The 23,304-nt window shown below is 42.0% G+C and overlaps 1 protein-coding gene across 1 annotated transcript in view; it reads left to right on the top strand.

Moving 5' to 3' along the window:
• Window positions 1-20,749, top strand: part of LOC139305172 (thyrotropin-releasing hormone-degrading ectoenzyme-like) — a 108,953-nt gene extending 88,204 nt beyond the window's left edge. The window contains exons 11-20 of the mRNA XM_070929119.1: window positions 1,722-1,810; window positions 2,860-2,993; window positions 3,090-3,145; window positions 9,337-9,484; window positions 9,676-9,779; window positions 10,254-10,361; window positions 14,826-14,993; window positions 17,918-18,058; window positions 18,147-18,228; window positions 20,597-20,749. Of these exons, the coding sequence (XP_070785220.1) occupies window positions 1,722-1,810; window positions 2,860-2,993; window positions 3,090-3,145; window positions 9,337-9,484; window positions 9,676-9,779; window positions 10,254-10,361; window positions 14,826-14,993; window positions 17,918-18,058; window positions 18,147-18,228; window positions 20,597-20,749 (1,183 nt within the window). The remainder of the gene's footprint in view (window positions 1-1,721; window positions 1,811-2,859; window positions 2,994-3,089; window positions 3,146-9,336; window positions 9,485-9,675; window positions 9,780-10,253; window positions 10,362-14,825; window positions 14,994-17,917; window positions 18,059-18,146; window positions 18,229-20,596) is intronic.
• The last annotated feature ends 2,555 nt before the right edge of the window (window positions 20,750-23,304 follow it).

Genomic DNA, 23,304 nt, shown 5'->3' on the forward strand with positions numbered 1-23,304 from the left:
ACAGAGAGGTGAAGGGCTGTCTGAGGAGTTCCTAAAGTTTCCCTTGTTGATGTATCGACACACTTTCTCTCTGCCTTCAGTGTGTAAGTGTGTGTTTGTTTTCAGCTGGTTTCTGCCTTTGATGAATAAACCATTAACTCTCACACACACACACACACACACACACAGAGACACACACAATGACACACAGACACACACACACACACAGATACACACACACACACACACACACTGTTGTCTAAAATGAACAGCCTTCATTTCGATCAAATATTAATAAACACACTCTGCTGTCCACGCTGCTGCTGACTGTGTGCGATTAAGTGTGTGTGTGTGTGTGTGTGTAATTGAGTGCCACTCCTGTCAATCCCGTTGATATAAATATCAGATTGAATATTTTGTTGCTAGGCAGCGGTATCGATCCACTGCTGCCCGCGGCGACAGGTGGTTATGGGATTGGTAAATGGGTCTTTCTTCTGGCTGATTGTGTTACATTGACCCCGACCACACACACACACACACACACACACACACACACACACACACACACATGCTCTCCTTAACTGCATGAATCAATTGCTGATTGTTTTCTGTAATTTAAATCCACTGTTATTAAAATATTAATCAATTTGATGAAAATGAATCCAATGAAACGTCTCTGAGGGTTTTTAATGGAAGAGAAGGTCTCACTTTAAACACTCTTTTATTAGTGCCATTAGGACTCACATACAGTCACTGTTCAAATATAAATGAGGTGTGTGTGTGTGTGTGTGTGTGTGTCTTCTGGTCGCTAACAAACAGCATCAGGAAGCCATTTGTTCCCAATGAGCTCTTAAAGTCAACTCTCTGTCTTCACACAGTATTTTTGGATTTATATTTACTCTCTTAAAGCAACTGGGGAGGAAGAAGTACTCACATACTTTGCTTAAGTGAAAGTAGTAATACATAATATAAAAATACAACTAAACATTCGTCCTCAAAAACCTCAAGTACAGTAATATTATCAGCCAAATGTACTTCATTATCTCAGGTAAAAGTACTTATTACGCAGGTGGCTGATTTTACAAACGTGGTTTAATCTATAACGATGGATCATATTTTTATAAATCATACGAACATGTTTTGTATGTAATATAGACGCTCCAGTTGCCATCAGGTTGGTTTGTCTGTGTTGTGCAGAGCCGAGTGACTCCCACATCGTCCTGTCTGTCTTGCTGCTGTTCAGAAACCTCTTATCTCCTTAATGTCAACTTCTCAGGAGCGAAGAAAAACAGGCTTGTTTGAGCTCGGCGGTGATGCAATTTTGCGATAATCAATTGGTTTTTAAAGGGTTTTATGAGTCTGGTAGGTTGGGGGAATTCACTCAAGCAGTAAAGGAGCATTTATGTATCATTCAACTGATCTCAAAATGTAAAAAAGAAAAAATCACCAAACTATCCTCCACGAGCAGTTTTCACTGGACAGCACATTTAACCTCCTTCGCTCTCTGAAGAACACAATAACCCTCAGCCACTTCCGCCTGACGGATGTCGGCTGACTGCTGCAGCTATTACACTCTCCCTCTCTCTCTATAACACAGTCACTCCATTTCCAGCTGACTGATGTTGAATGATCATCACTGACCATCACTCTCTCCCTCTAATGTCTCTCTATCTGATAACTGAGGCAATAAAACTCAATCCAATTCCACCGACCGTCGCTGACATCGCTCTCCCTCTCTGCAGTTTACAGTGGCAGGTGCCATTGACGGTCGCTGTGGGAAACGCATCCGCCGTTTGTTCAGAGATCCTCATCTGGATCAACAACAAGACAGGTATGGGTACTGCCGGTATGCTTTAAGTACTACAGCTAGAAAATACTGCTGTGTACTGCTCTGAGATCTGATACCATTTATTGAACATCTCCATAAAAGTTCATTTTACGATCATGACTTAATTATCTTGTTACACTTGAGATAACAAGCTGTTATCTTGGGACTATTTTGTTATGTTAACAGAGCAAACTATCTCATGATCTCAAATTAATTATCTCGGTATCTCGATATGTGATTTGTATTTAATGGACTAAAGCATTCAAACTCTCTGGTATATTCCTTTGAAGAAAGGCTCCTTGTTTTCCATTTATCAGTGTTCAGAGGTCTATCAGCAGTGGGAATAAACCTCATTCTGGTTCTGTTTATGGAAAATAAAACTTGTTCTGCTTCAGATTTTGGAGAATGAAGCCAATTATATTTCTGTTTGTGGAAATAAAAACTCGTTCTGCTTCTGGTTCTGACAAATAAAACCGATGCTGCTTCTGTTTTTGAAGATGAGGACTCTGTCTGGGTCTGTTTTTTTGGAAAATAAAGCTTTCTCTGGTTGTTTATTAAAAGCTGACAGAGTTCTGGCAGAACTTCACCTTCTTCTTGCAAGGTTAAGGGAAGCAGTCTCGAAGTTCTAGACTTAATTTCAACCAGTGGGAAGGAAGTTGAAGAAGTTGTGGGCCAGACTTTGGTCAGAAGCTATTTTCCTAGTTTTTCTCACCTGGCTGTTATACAGAGTCTGAAAGATCCTACAAGCTGTTCTACCAAAGCTTCCAGCCTAATTTTACAACCTCGGAGGATATTCCTGTTCTCTATAATCAACACAAATTTTGCTTTCAGCATGATGGGAGTAAAAGATAGATCTCACAGTTTATATTTAGTCATTTTATAAGTAACTGATATCCCATTGGTTTATACTTACATTTCAAAGTACTGCAAGGAACCCAATAAAACAGCGTGGTATCGTCTGCATATCGGATGACCTTTTAACACATTTTTGGTTAAACACTGCCGTTTTCATCAGGTGGAGATTGCTGACTCATGTTTGTATTTTTTCTCAGAAACCCACAGGATTGGTCAGATGGACGAGAAAACCTGGTTGCTAGGCAACATCAACCAGACCGGCTACTTCCGGGTGAACTATGACCTCCAGAACTGGAAACTGTTGATTCAACAGCTCCACACCAACCCTCAAGTATGGCTGTCTGTCTGTCTGACTGTCTTTCTGTTTGCTGTCTCTCTTTCTGTTTAACTCTGTCTGTCTCACTCTTTCCCTGCTCGCCTGTCTCAGGTCATCTCCGTTGGAAACAGGGCGGGACTTATTGATGATGCCTTCAACCTGGCCAGGTGAGTCTTCTTTTATCCAGACAAAATATTGGTTCAGTCTGGTTTACAATCCCCTGTGCAAAGACTGACACAGTGAAACAGACAGTTCATTATAACAGCAGAGAGGAGAGTAAATGATCTCGACTCACTCTCACTTCCTGAGAGTCTCATCTGTCACTCGGCCTGTAAGACATCTGGACACACAGAGGGAAAGAGCAGCCCGGCTGATCATTGTTTCTGTCTGTTTTTAATTGCTTTGCAATAAGGAGTGTCTCTTTGTTGAACAGGACTGCTGATGTGTCTGCCTCCCTCAGATATGTCTGTTTTGATGGAATGAATTTTCTGAGAGGACAGATATATTTCAGAGTTGTTTTCATCTGTTTGGCCAACAGAACCGAGGAGGTAGTTTTGTACTGCTGACTCTGGTTTGACAGAGTCAGCTTTATATATAGAGGTTTATATGTGAGTTCAGCTTTCATACACACATTTACATTCACACACAAGGCGTTGGCGGTTGATTCCTCCACCATCCACAGCCTTGAATGCAGCTCGGTGGCTCATGGATTAACAATGTTGCCTTGCAGCAGATGGTTTTCCTGCTTCTTTCTGTGTGGAGTTTGCATTATTTTGGTCAGTTCCCACCAAGAGATGTGCATGTTTAGCATATCTGGCATTGGCATTGCTCATATTTATGTCCTTCATGACTATTTATTCACCATCTTCACTTTATAGATTTGAGAAATGCTTCATTAAGACATGGGTTAGGGTTTAACATTGATAGGGGAAAGGAGCGTGAACCTCCTGCAGCTGTAATTCAACTTAGAGAATCTCAAACACTTGTTTTTGAGTTCGATTGAAAGTCTTTGTTTATTGTTTAGTGGCAGTTGATGAAAACTACACAGATAAGGTGTTTCGCTGGAGCTTTCCTCCAGTCGTTCCAGGACCAAGAACCTTTTTAGGAATTCCGAACTTTACCTGTGTTTCAATGGGAGGAACTAGGAACTAAGTGTTAGAGTTTGCAAAGAGTTTGCTGAGCTGAAAAACTACAACTTGTGTACAGCTTCATTCACAAAATAACAAAGCACTGGGTGCCACTAGTTTAATATTAAGACGATGGGTGGACATTTGTGCTTCAGACGCCACCATTGTTTTCTAACCCGTCATCAGGCTAATCTGAAGAATCTTAAAAGAGTCTACCTCCTCTGGTTCCGTAGTTCCTGGAGCTATTTTGTTGAAAAAGGGCTACGTGTGCCTGTCATTATATATATTTTAGCAATTTGGAAACTTGTTGACACAAATCATGTTGTCGCATTCACTCCTACAGTCGTTCTTAAGGAGCCACAATGACTGATAGTTATGAAAATATGTGGGTAAGACCAAGTTGACAAATGCCAGAATTTCCCTTCAAGCGAGGCGCTGTTCCCTGAGCTAAAGTTGGTTTCTGGAATCACACCGTGCTGCAGATTGAGTTGAGTTGAGCTGGCTCTCTGAGATGACCATCCATGTTGCTGCAGTCGGAGTCGACTACCTTCATAAGAGCAGCGAGAAAGGAAATTCAAAAACAACCTGAGCCAGACGGATGTGATGAATGAGCGATCGGCGAGAGAGCGAGAGGAGTGCGTCGTATCTCATGGTGATGTTTTCAGCCCGAAGCTTTTTCAGCACTGCAACCAAAATCTACTCTGACACCAACCTTATAACTCAATCTACCCCCTCCCTCCTTCTCTTTTCTGCATCTCTGTCTGTCTCCGCCATCTGTCTACTGTCATGTTGAATGAGCAACAGCCAGAGTCAACTGAGCTGGCATCCCCTGTTCAGTGTGTGTGTTGATGAGTTAGGAGCTCAGCAGGAGGTTTCCATCTGTACAGAAAAAGAAACACAACTACAGATCCATAAATATTCACGCTGACAGCAGAAGTCGCTCTTACTTCAGCCTGCATCTGTCGCCATGGTAACACTGAGCTTCACTACACCACGTTAGACGACACAACGTTGTGGTTTTGTTGCCGATGCGGTTGTCTTTGGGGTTTTCGTAGTCAGCGTCAAGGAGTTCACCCAAATTACAAACCTCACAGTTCTTATTGGAGAACTTTCTACCAAAGAAATAGTCCCTGTGGACAGTCTTTAATGTGGATTGTCCTGATTAATGGGAATGCTGGTTCTGGTTTTTAATGGAAAATCTAATTTGAGTGAACCCTTTAAGAATTAGTCAGAGTTCCTCAACACAGAAACAGAGTCTTCTGGATGATTTAAAGGAAAACTTCAATATTCAGAGAAACCCTCTTGCTGGCAGTATTGGGCTGGGAGTCCAGTAGACAACATAGTATTGGGGGACATCTCCCATTGGGAACTATTGGGATGTCCCAGACAAAGTCAGGCACAAAGGAAAGTAGTTAAAGCGTATATTTTTAACTTGTGTCCATTGTTTCTGTTGGTCATGAAAACATCGTACTCAACAAAGTAGTTGCTGAGCTCTGGAAACACGGAGACATCACCTTTGTTTTCTCTGGTAGGATGAATTCAGACTGACTCAACTGAGATGGAATAAGATATTATAATATATGTTGAGAGGAAAGAAGACGTCTCCTCTTTAGTTATTTATTTTATGTGTTGTATTTGTGAGGATGCACAGGGGTGGGTCGTAGGTTGTAGTTACGGAGGATTGAAAGACGGATTTTCTTTGATTCCGTTGGGAAGTTATTGTAATGAATAATAACTATTAAACAAAGAATATTTTGTTTAAAGCTTGACAACCTGTCTGACATTTGACTTCCTGACTTCCTTTTAGCGATGTTGCAGTTATAATATTCAGCTGTCATATCATCTAACGATCACTTGTTCTCACAGTCAGATAAAAGGACTGAGATCAGTGTCGTCTTTGTTTGTTCGGTACAGACAGAGGTCCTGGATCAGTTTAGCACAAAGACTACAAGCAGGGGAAAAGCTCTTTCACAGTAAAAGTATTACACAGATGTTATTTCAGCATTTTTCCTGATTGCCATCATTGAATTGATTACAGTTAGTTTACTTTAATCTCTGAATTCATTTGAGAAACGCTGATTCTTCTTCTGCTTACAGTTCAGTTGGCTGAAGGAATTCACACAGAACTAAATGCTGATTGGTGTCGGCAGGACTGTGTGTGTGTGTGTGGTCTAGTTTAGCAGTAATAAATGGCTGTGTCTCTGCGAGTGTGCGCTTAAACTGTGATGGATGTCGCCTCTCTCTCTCTTTGTGTGTGTGTGTGTGTGTGACCGCAGCAGTCCCTCGTTAGCTCTCTACTGAGCCTTGCTAATGGCTAATGGACAAACAATTAACTGGCCCTTAACGAAGTTAACGAGTTAATGAGCTCGTTAAGACGACAACACTGGGAGAGAGACACACACACAGACTGTAAATGAGAGGGAAAATTGAAATCAATTTTCAGATAAAGAGAACCCGGTCCAGAAAGAACCCGATAATTAAACCTGATCCACAATGCAGTGGACCTGAACAAAGAGGGGACGTCAGCAGCGGCAGCAGCCCGACGCTCCGCCACTTAACAAGCAGCTTTGGTCAAGAGAAGCAACTCTTCATCCGCCTCAACACATTTCTCTACTGTGATGATGATGATGATGATCAGAGCTGACAGACTTATTGACACACAGACCAGAGACCAGCAGCTTGAGTTCATCTGATGGTGCGAGTGAATATTGTTTTGGTTTACCTGGAACTAAGTGGACCTGTGCAGACCTTGACAAGAACGTGCACAGTACATTTCAATGAAACTGGGATTTTGGGTATTTCTTGGCTGAGTACAGCGTCACCGTGAGGTTACCAGGCAACCAATCTTTCAGATTAAACAAACGAGATATGACGTGCTGCTTAGTGAACTTTAGCTGGTAGATGTACTTTTGGACAAAGACAAGCTAGTTGTTTTCCATCTTTATGCTAAGCTAAGCTGCGTCATATTTACCCTACAGATCATGAGAGTGGCATCAATCTTCTCATCAACTTTCAGCAGGAAGTGAATGACTTGGTTTCCCAAAATGTCAAACAATTCATTTAAAGTTTGTGAGAGTAGTACAGGTTTCAGTTTCATTTCTCAGCGTTTGAGTATTTTCCAGGTTTTTTACATAATTTTTAATTTGAAGCTTTTCAGAGAGTTTCAAGACTCCCATCAAAACATTTACTGTTGGTACTTTATACATACAGAAAAAGGCTCCACAGAAAACAAGCAGACAGAAGAAACACACATCTGTTATTTTGACAGTTGTTGCCTTGACGACGGATCACATTCGAACAGCAGCCTGTGTGGCGTGACGGTGTATGCCTGCGAGTGGAGAACACCGATGGCCAAAACAAAAAAAAACAGGCAAACAGATCAATGTCTGGATGCTGTTGCCATGGCGACCCCTATCTCTCTCCCTCCCGCCTTCGCTCGTTTGGAAGCGGAGTAAACAGGAAGTCTCCGCGATGCTGGATGGATTATGGTAATGTCTCCGAGGGCCAGGCGCATGGTGGGAATGGAGATGAATGTGCGGAGGTTGGTCAGGTTGGATACGAGGCAGATTATGGAAATATGAAGTTCTGGAGAGTCTTATCAGAAACAGATTAACTTTCTGAGGTCTGTCTGTCTGCAAATTAAAACACAGTCCACAAAAACATTTCAGCAAGAGAAAATTAAATCCGTTCACCTCCTTCTCTGAGCGCCTGTCGCTCACTTTGATTGACAGCTCCTCAGTAAAGGTCAGAGCTCGGCCTCTTTCTCATCAGTGGCTTCTCTCTTCAGTCTCTCTGCCGAACATCAATAATCAGAATAAAACCAATAAAACTAACATCACCTCTCTGAGTTCACTCCCTGTCCTCAACTGCCTGCCTCATTAATATTCATGAGCGGTGGGTGGGGCTGAAGGTCGATGCAGGAAGCAGGTTAGTGTCGCCCCCCCCCACCTCCCCAAAACATCATGAATGTTAATGAATGCACAAAGGCAGCTTGTTAATATTCATGAAGCGGTGGCTGTAACCCGGCTGCTAAATGGCCCTGGTGGCATTTAGAGGCCAAGTTTTTCTCAATGTGTTCATACTGTAGTTTATTCACACACACACACACACACACACCACAGAGACTGAGGGTTACATCTGAGGGTTAAAGATCAAAGGTACATGAGGATCATTCTTCAAATTGAATTCATGTCCCAGAATGCACCTCTGTGTGTCCTGGACACTAATAAGAGTTCAGAAAGAGAAAAACTGTCACAAAGACGTCAGTCAAAAGACGTAGTGGAAGTACGGTAGCTGGGATGTGCCAATCCAGAGAGCGAGTTTAATGAACTATTTTTCTGACCTGCATCAGCGAGCATAGAGACAAGAAGCAGGCTTTCATAGAAAACAGTGCGTGTGGTTGATTTGTCGCATGTTGTCAGCTGCTTTTATGTGTTGAAGCAAAACTACGTCACAAACGACAATAAAGTCCTGCAGGGAGGACGTGTTAGCATCGCGCTGGTTCCCTCCACAAAAAGTCAATGGGAACATTAGTTTGACATATAAATAAACTCTGATCTTTACAGGTTCAGCAAGATAATCTCCACTATTGAACTCCACTTTTATGATTTTTGAAGCGTAAATGGAAGTAAAAAGCTGCTAGAGCCTTACTTGGTCTGGTGTTAGCTAACTTTAAATATTGTGGGTTGGGGATATTGATTTATCACCATACTACTGACCTCCTGACTCTTCTCTACTCGTGCTACTGTTACACTACATTTTATCAATATCCCACAGTAGCTACCGTTCAGTCAAAGTTATCTTGCTTTAAAGTAAAAACTAGCACGAATTAGGAAAAGAAAAAGGACATTTCTGTGTATTACAGTTATAAAAATATGTGTGTGTCTTGTTTTGTGAACAGTTTTAACAAGCAGAGGTTGAATAAACTCTTATTATAAAGACTTGACTTCTGTCTCTTTGGGCAAAGACACATTTTTGCATATCTTCTCTGCTGCCAATTGGTGGCCACAAAGTCCATATTTAGTTAAAATGTGTGGTGTACTTGGGGTGTCCTGTCCTAGTGGTTGAGGTGCATACCCTATAACCACATCATTGACTTGTTTTTGTTTTTGTTTGCAGCTGTTTTTCCCCAGTAGAAGCTGATTTTCTTGTTCTATGAATGCAGAGTGGTATAAAGTCTGTTAGATGGTTTCCAAACTGGTTGTCCTTTTTTCCCTCTCTCCCTCTCTCAGGGCTGGGTACCTCCCGCAGGGCGTCCCCTTGCAGCTGATTGGCTATCTTCCGGAGGAGACATCCTTCCTGCCGTGGCACGCCGCCAGCCGAGCGCTCTACCAGCTGGACAAACTGCTGGACCGCACAGACGAATACAGCCTGTTCAGTGTAAACACCCAGTCAATCAGTTGCTATCTCAATCAGTCCTTCAGTCAATCAATCAATCAGTCAGTAATGGCTCCATGTTAGTAGAATAAACAGTCTCTCCAGCACTGACAGCTGGGTGTCTGTTAATTAACACTTAATGTTGTGTGTGTGTGTGTGTGTGTGTGTGTGTGTCTGTTTATGTGTGTTAACAGGACTATGTGCTGAAGCAGGTTGCCTCACGGTACCATCAGATGGGCTGGCCAACAAATGGCCCCGGAAACGAGGGCAACATCCTGCAGGCATCCTACCAGACAGAGTATGCAACACACACACTGTTACAGACTTTTAATATTCTCTCATATTCTCTCTCAATAACATAAGAGGGTCTTATTTGAAGTGCAAAGTGGTATGTCTTCAAGGTGTCTCCAAGAGCACCTGCTATTTTGGTTCATGTATGTGCAGCAGTGCAAAATGTCTAAGGGAATATATGAAATGGAATATAAATAAATATGCTCTCAACTAGTCCCATCACTGCCTAGCTTAGCTCGAAGACTGGAAGCAGGGGGGAGCTGCTAGCCTAGCTCCATCAAAAGCCTTCCAACAACTACAAAGCGGTTTCATTTGCATGTTGTGTTTGGTAGCTAACAGACTAGTCATCAATGGATCTCTATCTGTACTAGACACACAGAGATGAGGCTGACACTCTCCCTCCAGACAAGAGGTTTTTGTGAAGTTTCATGACGTCCCTTTGAGTGTCTGATGATTGACAAAAGTCTCTGCCTTTCTTCAGGGAGTTACAGAGGGAGCTCATCATGTTAGCTTGTAGCTTTGGGAACAAGCAGTGCCACCGTCAGGCCGTCGCCTACATCTCTGACTGGATCTCCAGCAACAAGAACAGGTACAAATACACACACACACACACACACACATATATATATATATATATATATATATACATACACTGTACACTGTCTGTACAACTGACTAGACAACTAAAACATTTCTATTTGATTAGATGTCATATAAAGTAAATGGAAAGACGTGATTAGATGGGAAATCGCCTGGATTCACGCAAACTGATGTGAAGACGTGTCCGTCCAAGTTAGAAATGATCCAGATTCAATAGTTATAATAGCACCGACTGGAGAATTAGCGCCACCAACTGTTTATCTTCACGAACCAGTAGTGGATTTAACGCACTTTAATTCACATTTTCTTTTGCTGATTTTCTCGGTTAAAATGTGCGTCACATTTTGAAACCTGGCTATGGTCGGTGTTGCTAGCTGTTGGGGCAAATAAACACACATTTTCCAGCAGTCAAATCTGTGCAAATGATGCAAGAAGAAAATCTGCGTCACTTTCTGTCTGAACGCGTCTTTAGGTTTGAATATTTTACACCTTAAACAAAGTGGGTTTTTTTTTTTCTTTCTCAACTTCAAGAGACTTTCAAGAAGAACTGTGGAGGCAAAACTGAGAATTTAAGGGCTTGAAACCAGATTTACTGTAAGACCTGCAGCCTTGGTTAAGTTTCAGGCGAGTCTTGAATGTAATGCTGCGTCTCCATGGAGAATCTGAACCCCAACAAACACCAAATTGCTCCCCATGTACATGTCACATAACCTATAAATAGGTTCCACATGGATCCATTTGTTGTCTTCTACTTTTCATTCTTCTCTTTCCTCTCTCGTCCTGTCTGCCTCTAACTTTTTCTCTTTCATGTGCTGCCGGCTCGTTCGCTCCCTCTGGGTCCTTAACGAGATCTGCAGAATTAGATTTCAAACAGCAAATCAAATAGAAACAGATGCTGGTGTTCTGTAAAGGACAGCAGGGAGCTGATGATAAGAGGCATGCTTAAATTAAAAAACACTAAATTAAGCAGTGTTTCAGATACCATCCAGCAGATCCTGTGAACGGAGCAGTAGCATGTCCTCGCTAACGTGTTTACATGTCATTTTCTGAAAGTTCAGGGTCAACAACAAAATATCTCTGGAGTCACTACCTTTATAGCCACCAACTGTGTTTTTCAGTTTGTTCCTCCGTTTTCAAAGTTAAGTTGTTGTTTACAGAGCGAGCGACGAGGGAGCAGTTCACATGACAACCATATGGCAGCGTTTTGGGAAAGCTAAATTTTTCCTTCCTCATTTCAACACAAGTGCGGGCTTTTTTAACTATGAGAACCGGTGTGGAAAATGCTCCATTTTCAGTGGTGGAAAAGTGCCAGATAAGTCCACATTCATGCAGGATTAATCTCTCCAGGGGTGATTTTTCAATATTTCATGCTCTATTCAGTGAGTTTAATCCCGTCTGGAGAGCACATGTATGTGGTGTTCCTCCCTGCGCCAGAATATTAATTACAGATCCGCTTTTTTATCAGAATGCTACAATAACAGACGTCTCGTCGGGAGAGAGCTCACCTGACCTGGCTTCACCTTCACCTGACTCCTCTAACAAAAGCACAAAAAGAAGAGAGAACACAGGGAACTTTATTTAGCGCTCTCAGTACATTAACTCTGCGTATGAAACTACAGTTTCAGTTCCCAAAAAACACCAGAAGAGATAAGCTTTGATATGAATAAGTCAAACAGCAGACCTGCGTCACACCTGCGCCTGCTGCATGGAAAGAGTGTTAGTAACCACCTGCTGTGATGTGGCTAAAATCCCGTCCAGAACAATGAGTGTAATTACTGCAGAGCACCGCTTATTTTTCAGCACCTACGCCCCCCTGGAATACTAATCATGTCCCACTGGGGTTTCATTGTAAATGAACCACCGAAATGGATCAAAAAAGCTCACTTTTATTTTAATTTATCTTAGTGTGGCTGCGGCCATTGATGGATTAACTTAGTTGGGGGTCCAGGGGCAACAATGGACTGCTGGGCCCCTGTTAACCCCACTGTTCCCTCCGCTTTGTGTTACAGGTGTAGTATATCAGACAGACAGACAGAGAGAGAGAGAGACAGGCAGACAGACAGAGCAGATGGTGGGGAGACATGTTTACTGTCAGAATGGGAGTTTGATGCAGAGGAAGACTTGAGTGGGAGGGAGAGATATTTCAGGAGAAAGATAGAGCTTTAGGACATAAAACATCCTCTACAGACTGTTAAAACACACACACACACACACACACACACACACACACACACACACTCTCTCAGTGTGTTAGTTAATGGGATCAGAGCCATCTGGAGGTTTCCAGAGACTCTGTTCCTCCATTTTATATTCTGCAGAGAAAGACTCCACGTTATTACTGATATTTTCATTAGAAATAACAGCAGTGGCTGCGGAGGTACAGGTGGTAAAACAGTAACAGCAGCAGTACTGTAGTATATACTGTAGTATTTGTGGCAGTGGACACAGTAGTACTTAATGTTTTACATAATAAATAACCTGGTAGAAGCTCAGACATCATGTTATCTGGTTAAACACACATTCATAAATACACACACTTGAGTACACTGTGTTTGGCAGCTACCGTCTGAGAAGGACTTTAACGCCACAGTCAGCAATAATGTGGAAGTTAGCCAGCGTGTGTGTGTGTGTGTGTGTGTGTGTGTGTGTGTGTGTGTTGAAGCTTGCTCTTAAGTGGAGCATCTCTAAAATGATTTCCCAGGTCGGTGAATGATGTAATTGTCCCTGCATCACTCACTCTGCACACACACACACACACACACATTATACACACACACACAATACTAAAACACACACACACACGACACATAAACACACACACACACGTTGCTCAGTATATAATGTTTGCTGCCAGCTGAGCTCACTGTATTGTGATGAAAGTTTTTAGTTTTGGTTTACTGACAATTTGGGTCAAGTACACACACACACACACACACACACACACACACACACACATTATAGTGTGAAGGAAATGTTCACCTTTGTGCTTTACTGATGATTCAGGCCAGTAACCAGCTGGGGCATGGCGAGTGTGTGTGTGTGTGTGTGTGTGTGTGTGTGTGTATAAACACAACAGAAACAGTAGTTACCTGTAGTAACTCCAGTTCTATGAGTATGAACTCCTGTTGCTCAGCCCCACCTTGATGTGCTGTAGATGGAGTTCCTCCAGAGACGCTCCACTACACTGCGAATAAAGAAACGACATCTTAAGAGGATTAATTACGTCACGATGTCCTCAGCACGACTCTTCTCTGATGCAAAAGAAAAGTCGCGTCTGAACTTTGAAGAAGGACAAAAATGTGGTCGAATCAGGAAAAGTTAGACTTGAAATCATTTGTGTTAGAAACATGAGATGATGTTAGAATAAAAGCAGTTTATTAGAATTTGAGTTTCATTTTTGTAACCTTGTCCGTCAGTGAAGCCGATGTGTGGACTCATCGCTACGCTGTAAACATTCATCAGAGCTGAAAATCCAACAAACCCACTTCCTGCTTCACTTTGACCTACTTACTGCAGTTGTGTGTTTTCAAAGCTTTCCTGTGTATTCAAGGATTATTAGTGAGATTAAAGGGCGCGCTCACTTTCGGTTTTACAGCCACATGAAGTGGTTTAGATAATCTGGATAAACCTTTATCTGATCATTTGACCACTCGTGTTTCTTGGACCTATTTTTAGCGACGTTGCCACGTTTGGAGTTTTCCTTATTTACTTTAGTGGCCGTGGGAACAAAAGCATAGTTTTAAAATAAGTCAAAAACAGACAAAAATGACTTGTTAAGAAGTATTTTGAGCTCAACATCAAGCCCTGCCTCCAGGTGTTCACCCACAGTCCCCCCCTCCCAGGTCAAGCACTTAATCAGGCACCTTGTCTGGGACCAGTTTGCCAAGCGAGCCCAGGGGTAGGGTCCCATGTCTTGGCTCAGTCCCTAAGAATACACATCTGTTATCTCATTAATAAATCTGACCAGATGATTTATGATAACAGTTTGACTTCAAACATGGCGCACATCAAGGTCAGCAGTCTGTACTGCTGTACTTCTTCAAACTCCCAACACAATATAGTCAGAAGTGCACATGTCAGTTAGGGTTATCCAGACGTTTCGGGGTCCCAGTTGGTGGAAAAGTGCCTTTAAGTGTGTCTTTGTCTCTGCATTTTATGACCACAGGAGTCCACAGGAGAAGTGGAGGGATGTTTTAATGGAGCTCCCTAATGGAAACAGACTTTCTCGCTTAGCATCCAGAGAGAATCCTGGTTAATCCTGCAGACGTGTCTTATCGGGGTTTTTAGTTTTATTACCTTTTGCTGGCGCTCTCTCACACTCACACCCCGGCTCTGCTGCTTTTTACTGCACTGAAGTCAAATCAAATACTTATTGGCGTCCCTAAAGTGTGACTAAGTCTTTTGCTGAAACGCCTCGAAGTCGATCTGATGAACAGATGTCGTGTCTTTGCAGGATTCCTCCCAACATCAGAGACATAGTTTACTGCACTGGGGTCAGTCTGATGGACGAGGACGTGTGGGAGTTCATCTGGATGAAGTTTCACTCGTCCAACGCTGTTTCAGAGAAGAAGATCCTGCTGGAGGCTCTGACCTGCTCGGACAACATCTTCCTCCTCAACAGGTACAAACGCTGCCGCCGTCGTTGAAAAGGATGCTGGATGGTTCAACCTGGCAACGAAACAAAGACAAAGTTTCAGCTCATTGTTTAACTGTTCACTCTCGGCTCTCATGGCGTCGCTTTCAGAGACAAAGCTGTAAGAAGCCGCTGTCTCTCGGTCAGAGACGAGCTGCTGAACACAGTGGAGCATTTAGCAGCTAAAGAGGCGGGTGTTTCCCTCAGGAGGAGGTAGGAATGAATCAATACGTCAATGTTGTGTTAATAACTTCTTTCCTCTCACCGCATCACTTCATGCACTTTTTTCAAGCAATTCTTTCCTCTAGACTCCCCAAAAAATCTATGTCATACCCAAGGACACTATTAAGAGAAAGGTTCTGGCCAACATAAAGACACTATGACAGATAGTGATGCCCCACGCCTGTCCGCTTGGGCCATCATCAAGCTGACATAGTCTGAATTTAACTTTAGTTTCTCCTCAAAAAGCTCCTCCATTGTTTGCCGCTGACCTCACATCACATCTGCATCATCTGGCCTCACCGTTCGTGTGCTTAATTGCATCTTACAGACACACACACACACGACCAGCACCCACAAAGAAAGCAGGATATATGAGGAGGCCGTGTGAAGGAGTCATTTCTATATTTGGGAACTTGGTGACAGTGGAATCACAACACGTTAGCAAACTGTTTCTTGTCAGCAGACATTCATGTGGAGTCGAATCAAAGTCCAATATTCACTTTCTTTCATATGTGTTTTTGTTTCTCCACCAACTCCTGAGGGAAACATCTGGCTCCACTACGGTTCAGCAGCTCCTCTCTAACTGTGTCTGCCTGCCGTTTGGTGCAGGGCAGGTAGTGTACAGCGAGTGTGTCAGAGCTTGTTTGTTGGCTGAAAACAGCTGCCTGCTGCTGGAAACGAGATTAACGAGAGCTGTGAGACTGAAGCACAACAGTAAAGTTGCAGGCTGTAAAATTAAAACAATACGTTGATAGACACTAAAACACTCTGTAGAGCTGCAGAGTCTGGTGATTCTCTGGGCGTCTGCCTATACAAGCACCCCCTTTCATATCGGATCCATTGTTAATGTAGAAATCTGGATGTGTGCAGCTTCAACAGAAGGTGTATCCTGAGCCTTATTGTTCCCTTGTGTCTGCTGAAGTTAGATTTCCAACACGTTCCAGCCGACGAAGAGTCCTCAAATGTTTAAACGCAAGAAGGAGAGTTTTCCAATCAGCCGCCGCTCTCTCTGTATTTGCATAAAATAAAAACAAAACTTCGCCCAAAAAATGATGGTCATTAAATTGTGACTGTGATGGATTTTTGCAGCAAGTTTGTTTTCGTGGCGAAACGATCTGCAAATTGAATGAAAGGTGCAGTGAAAATTGGCCCGCGGCCACACATGAATATAGCCCTGTGTGTGTGTGTGTGTGTGTGTGTGTGTGTGTGTGTGTTAACAGCAGAGTATTTTATCAGGAGCTAACTGCCGCTATCTCTCGTTGAGAAAAATAGCGAGGAAGTGTACAGTGAGACGGATCGGTGTGTGTGTGTGTGTGTGTGTGTGTGTGTGTCAGGTATTGATTTTCCAGCCACGGTAAACTGTTCTGCAATCAGAGAGGTAGTGCTGCATGTTCAGATAGCAGCCTTCACACACACACACACACACACACTAAGGAAACACACACACACACACACACAAAAATCAAAAACCACAGCACAGAAACACCCTGATTGGTCACATAGGAAATGGTTTCAGCACAGAGGGATTGTGGGAAAAAAGAGAGAAAATTGATTTGGGGGTTTAATGAAAAGACAGCAGCTACAAACATCCAGCTAACACACACACACACACACACACACACACAGTACAGAGAACGAGAAAGTAAAAGAAGACGAAGGTAAACTCTGAACGTTGGACGAATGAACGTCATCTTAGTGAAACTCTGTTCTGTCTCTTGGATTCATGCGTTTACACGTCCGAATTATCAGGATTCTGCAACCAAACTCTTTGTTTGATCGCCAGGTTTCAGGAAATCCTGACAAACTCGGGGATTACTGCAGCTCCTGTAAGTGTTGCTGCTCGTGGTCTGACAGACACAGAACAACAAAACAAAAACTACGAAACGTCAGTTTCCATCAGTCGACTTGACCTTTTCTGCCTGTTTTACATAAACAGACACGCAGCCGGTGTTTGTGTGTTTGGCAGCTTTCTGAAGACAACAAAGAGCTGAAAAAGAAAATTATCTTACGAGGCTGACAGCTTAAAACGGTTTGTTTTTTGGTTCAGAAGAATCCAGTTTACATTTCTTTTCACTGGAACTCAGCTCATAATTATAATGTTTGTACTAATATTTAAATTCTGCATTTCTCATTTCTGGCATGTTGAGATTGTTGCATGCTAACAAACATTAGCATTGTAATATTTGTTAGCAGGCTGAAATATTATCCACGTCGTAAGTAAGAGTAAGACCCAAGGCCCATATTTTAGCAGGCTAATAATCGTTAGCATGTTAACCTTTTACAGTAATTATATTTCTACTATTGTAATGTAACTACAACGTACAATAAAAACGAGCCATGGGTCAATATTTTAGCATAACTATGTTACGGAGTTCATGCTAAGATGAGATCCACAGGCTAGTGTTTAAACAAACAAACGCATACTGATGTTTGTTAGTATGCTAAAACATTAGCGCTCTTACGTTTTACACAAATACGAGCAGTACCTTAATATTTGTTAGCATGCTAGCCTAAGTAAACGTTTTTAAATGTAACCCACAGGCTCATGTTTAGCATGCTAACACTTGATAGCACACACAGGAAGGCCCCATTGTAGCTTAAGTTATACAAGCTATAGCTTTGACCTCAAAGTGTAATGTATATACTGTCACCATGGTTACTGAGCTTGGCTGTGCCCCTGTGTCTCCCAGGTTACTGAACCTGTCCCTGACCTCTGATCTGGTCCCGGAGCAGGACGTGATCGACGTCATAATCCACGTGGGCAGAAACCCGCAGGGTCGAAACCTCGCCTGGAAATACTTCAGAGAAAAGTGGGACGTCCTCAACGCACGGTGAGAGCCTGAGAGAGTCAACCAGCCGGGCCACCTGGACCAGGACACTAAAAACACTAACTGTCTCTCTCTTAATGTCTCTGCTCAGTTATGGTGAGGCGTTGTTCATGAATTCAAAGCTCATCGGTGGAGTCACAGAGTTCCTGAACACCGACAGAGAACTCAATGAGGTAAATACACAAACACACACTACTGACGTCCTGCGTGGACTCTGTGGGCCAGATATTAGACACGACACAATGGTAACATCAGGAGAATTACATGTATGTGACGCCTACAGTTAATTAGCAATATCTGGATCTAGTTACCTGGTGAACAACCCCCCTAACACAGAGCTAATACAAAAGAAATAAATCATAATGAATCACAAATACAAGAAGTAACTGTTCATTCGACACGATGAGGTCTGACTTCAACAAGCACAACGGACATCGCATCCTGCAGGTGATGAAAAACACAGTTTCAGCACAACAAGACTGTCTTCACAACATCAACTACTCAGAAAACACTCAACGGCAACATATAATTATGTTGAAGTGAAAAGGTGAAAAGTGTTGGTACAGAGCTGACAGACACTTCGTTTCCTAACACTCAACATTACTATGTTTGACTACGTTTGCTCCCTAAAGTTGAAGAAGTAGTTATTATTTTAACCATGATGATGAAGGTTATTTTAACCCTCACCGTGATGTTTCCATAACCTCGCAGTTATTGAGCGTAAAGAACCTTTAACCACGCCGGAGTCAGATCACACAGCCGATCGAGGGAGATTACAAACGACTGATTTACTCGTTTCATTTGGAGGACTTTGTTGTAACGAACTGATTCTATTGAGTTAAATCAGTAACTTTGTCACTGTAACTTCTGTATGTTTCCTGACTCGTTGTACTACATGAGCTTTAGCAAATCCACCTGTTCTTTCTCAAAGAAACTCTTTTAAAATATAAAAATCACTACAAAGCCTTATAAACTCTGTAGGCTTTAACCAAAACAATGGACCACCCCCCCCTTACATAATATCTCCACCGCCACAGACAAAATGTTTACTGAAAGACATGCAATGAAATGTGAAAGAGAACAGAGCGGCAGTCATGTTAACTGTTCCTCTCTGACTCCACGTCTGCTACACACATATCTTTATATTTATATTTTATTATAGGATGGTTTTCCTGAAACTCAATATCGCTTTACCACAAGGAGAACGTAGAAATCAGAAATGAAATGAAAGCAGAAAGAACAAGAAGTCAAACCCGACGGAGAGGTAATGGAAAAAATGTTGGTTTTGAATCCGACTTTCAAATGTTCTCAAACAACAAGGACTGTGGGTGTTTCTGAATAAGAAGCTGTCTTTTTCTGTGTGATGGATTTTGTTTGAGGCCTCTATCACGCCTGTTGGTATGGTAACACAACACAGCCTCAGTGTGGGCTTTACTGTCTGTGAAGCTCAACACAATCAACGGGAATTCAAATGAAACCCTTGAATACAAAGAACTGCCGCAAATGAAAAGAACGATGTTCCTTTTTTATTTTTATTTTCCTGAAACTGTCTTTAGAGAAAAGTACAAAATCAGTTTGCTTCCACCAACGAAGCCAATTTTGAAAAAGGTGTCAGAGGGAAGGAGGAGAGTTGAAGAATAGAAAGTGAAATTGCTGGGTGGAGGAGGAGAAGAAGGCAGGACGAGGAAGAAGGAGGAGGTGGAGGAGTGGAAACTGGAAGTAAAGGAGAGCAGAGTTAACGATATGAACTGCATTAAAGTGAGTTGAAGGGATTTTCTCCTGCGCTCCAGTGAATCTGTCTAACTCTGAACAACACTAAGTTTCCTCTTCAGTCCTTAACTTTGAAGAAAAAAATCAAATTAATTCTCTTCCTCCAACAAAGTTTCTCTTTCGACATGAAAAAGTTTCCCTTTAAGACCTCAACTCTCATCTGGAAACTGTCCGTTTAATTATCGTCCGCTAAAACAAAGTTTCACTTTGATACCTCGACTTTCATGCTGCAATTTTTACCTCTCAGTGTGAACCGTGAAAAGAAAGTTTCTCTTCATTATCGACCTTTCAGACGACAGTTTAGCTTTAATAACATGCTGGAATGTTTCTACCATTAAAAAAGGAAAGCCGTCTTTTACTAAAACATCAAGGAACCTTTCGTTGTTTGACCCGCTGCTTTCTTTCGGCTAGAATGAGATATACGGCCAAAAGTATGAGGACGCGATCCTGTGTGTGTTTATTATGGCCACCATTTTTAATTATTTCTGTCATTTTGGTATGCCGGAAGAGTCTAAATACTACAACACCCATGAGCCTCGGCCGTCGTTGCTTCATTCAAACCTTAATTAACTTTTTAGCCTCTTGGGGGCTTCAGTATTTCTATCTATTCTTTCTGGGTGTCACAAAATGGTTTCTAATATTATTTTTCTATCATCTCCTTTTCTCATATCTTATCTTAATATTTCTACTTTTCCTTGTCTGTTCAACTGCGTCTTCCCTCCATTATTCCCCTGTCTTCGTCCTCTTGTTTCCTGTCCTTTCTTTCCTCAGTTAAAGGACTTCATCCAGTCCAGCGGCGTGGGGGCGGGGCCTGCGTGGCCGCGGGCGCTGGAGATCGTCGAGGGCAACGTGCGCTGGCACCACCTCCACCGGCGGCAGTTCTACCAGTGGCTGCGCAAACCGCCGAGCTCCGCCCTCGGCTAACGCTACGCCAGCTAGCTAGAGTGAAGTGACTGCAAACTGACTGCTAAGCTAATGCTAATGCACTGCTAGCTTACAGATGCAGTCAGAATGAATGAAAAGAGAAAGACTGACTTGACTGGTTATTCTGGTTTTGCTTTTAAAGAAATTTGTTTTCAAACTTTTTATTTCAGAGGGATTATTTGTGTGGCAGATGTGGTTAAACTGGTTTCCACGCTGTGAAATAGTAAAGACAAATTTAGGTGACTAAAGCTGCTAACTAGCTAGCAGTCATTGATTCAGTAATTGCTAGTTAGCAGCTAGCCTCAAAACTCCCCAATTACTAAATCGTACTCAAGACTGACAGTCGAGACGTTTCTGCTGTCAGATGAACAGCAAGAACTTAAACGTTTAACATTACAGATGAAACATTTCTATTTCAGTAGCTGCACAACAAAATATAAACCCTGCAGACAATTCTTGAAATTGGCATTGGCAAAATGAGTTATTACAGCACTATGTAATGGTTGGTACGGTTGTTTATTGGCTGAAACAAAACTGTGTTTTTCTCACGGGTCTGACAATTAGAACCTGACCTGAACAGAACCTTTAACTGTCTAATTCAAAACATCCAGACCAAAACATGTAGGTGTAAGACATATTCATATCTGTAACTTGAAGATGACGCTTGTGTTTTCAGTCCCGTCTCGGCTCCAGTCCAGATTCCTCACTAACCAGACCTTGTGAAGAGACCCAGAACAGTTTAAATGGGACCTTCCTGTGTTCGCTCCATTAAACCAGCTGACAGTAAATGGCAGATTTCCCAGCAGTCAGCTGCTTGTCGATCATTTCACAGAGCTGTAATTAACACTACATGGACTCGGTGTCCTCTGATCACAGTACTCAGAGGACTCATTCACTCTCATTAACTCTCCACAACATTCAAACTGCTTCAGCTTGAATCTAAAAAGCAGCTTTGTGTTTTTTTAAGGATCAAAAACTACAGCAGTTTGGAAAATATCAGCGGGTTTGTTGGGTCCTCGTTTCAGAAAGGTACTTTAAATATAAAAGCTTCAAAATTTAGCTCTAAACTACAGAGAACACCACATGTGGAGGAATCTTTTCTCTCTGAATAGCAGGGATGTTGTGGACCGTTTTTGTGTTTGAATCTGTCGAGCTGGAAAACGTGTTAAGCAGTGAAAACAAATTAATGAGGCAAAAACGTGTTCTCACTGGCATGATGGGATAGCAAAGGTGTAATGGAGACTGAATCTGACTTCATGTAGAAATTTGCAAGACGTTATATCGACAATCTTGGAATAGAAACTTTTGACAACTCTTACAAAAACTGACCCATGAATCTAACATGAGAAAGTTCCAGTTTTCATTTTTCAGTCCTCCATGTGAGAAGTATATAACTTTGTCTTCTGTGCCATCTCTACGTTTAAGTGTTTTTTCCATTATTGAAATGCAGAACATAACGGAACAATTAACAAGGACAAACAAGGACATTTTGTAAAAACAAAGTGGTTCCAGCCACAAAATGACCAAATCAATCCCTAAAAAGTCAAATGTTGGTGATTTTACAACACAAAGAAAAGCCAAAAGTTGTTTCTTGCCAAATATCTTTCTTAGTTTCTTCCAACTGGTATTTTCTTCTTAGTTATCTGTTGCTGATTTTACTATTAAGAGAAACCAAACATTAAGATCCAGGACATCAAGATTTGTTCTTCCTCAATTTCAAACTGTGTCAGAAATCACCAACTTGTTCACACAATTTTCTGCATTTCTAATTCATGACACAACAAAGTTCATATTTCACATTTACCATTCAGGCAGTGAATGGCAGAAAGTGAACATGAACAAAGATAGGGAACGATTTTGACACAGCTCATGATAAAATAGTTTTTCCAAACTCCATCCACCTGAAATCTGTCAGCCAATGAACTTGCTCCTTATTTAGGGACCTCGTAAAACCCTCCAGAAACTCCTCAGAGGAACTAATTGAATAAAGGAACTGACAGATAGATGAGAGTGAGCAGAGGATCTTTCTTTGTGGAAAACTGAAAGGAGTCAGGGGACTATAAAACTGACAGAGTTAAAACTGTATGACGACCGCTCTGACAGACTGCAACCTTGGGGATAAAGATAGAAACTGATCTCTGTGGTTTCATAAAAGCACAAAAGCAGTAAGTTCTTGTATGAAGCACATCGGCTTCAGCTGCTGGACAGAAACTAAAGTCACAACAGCAGATATTTTTTGAGCCAATCAGTGGTTAGCTTTCAATCAATGCTTTTTATTTTGTCCCCAGATGGACGAATAAATGAGTAGACTCAAAATTTAGGATAGTAGAATTACGGCAAGGAAATGGCCGACAAGACAACTGGGACTATCTGGATTCTGTTGAGTGTCATTCTACGCAGATGATGTGGCTTTTTAAATGGGACGTGATAAGTTCAAGTTCATCGTCAGTTGGACTTTTACAGCTCGTGTGACAGATTGGACAAAGTGAAGGACTTTACAGCATGACAGATTCTGCAGCATGATGGATTCTGTGGTGTGATGGAAGCTGGACTGT

This window comes from Enoplosus armatus, chromosome 22 (genome assembly GCF_043641665.1).
Source record: "Enoplosus armatus isolate fEnoArm2 chromosome 22, fEnoArm2.hap1, whole genome shotgun sequence".
Lineage (NCBI taxonomy): Eukaryota > Metazoa > Chordata > Actinopteri > Centrarchiformes > Enoplosidae > Enoplosus > Enoplosus armatus.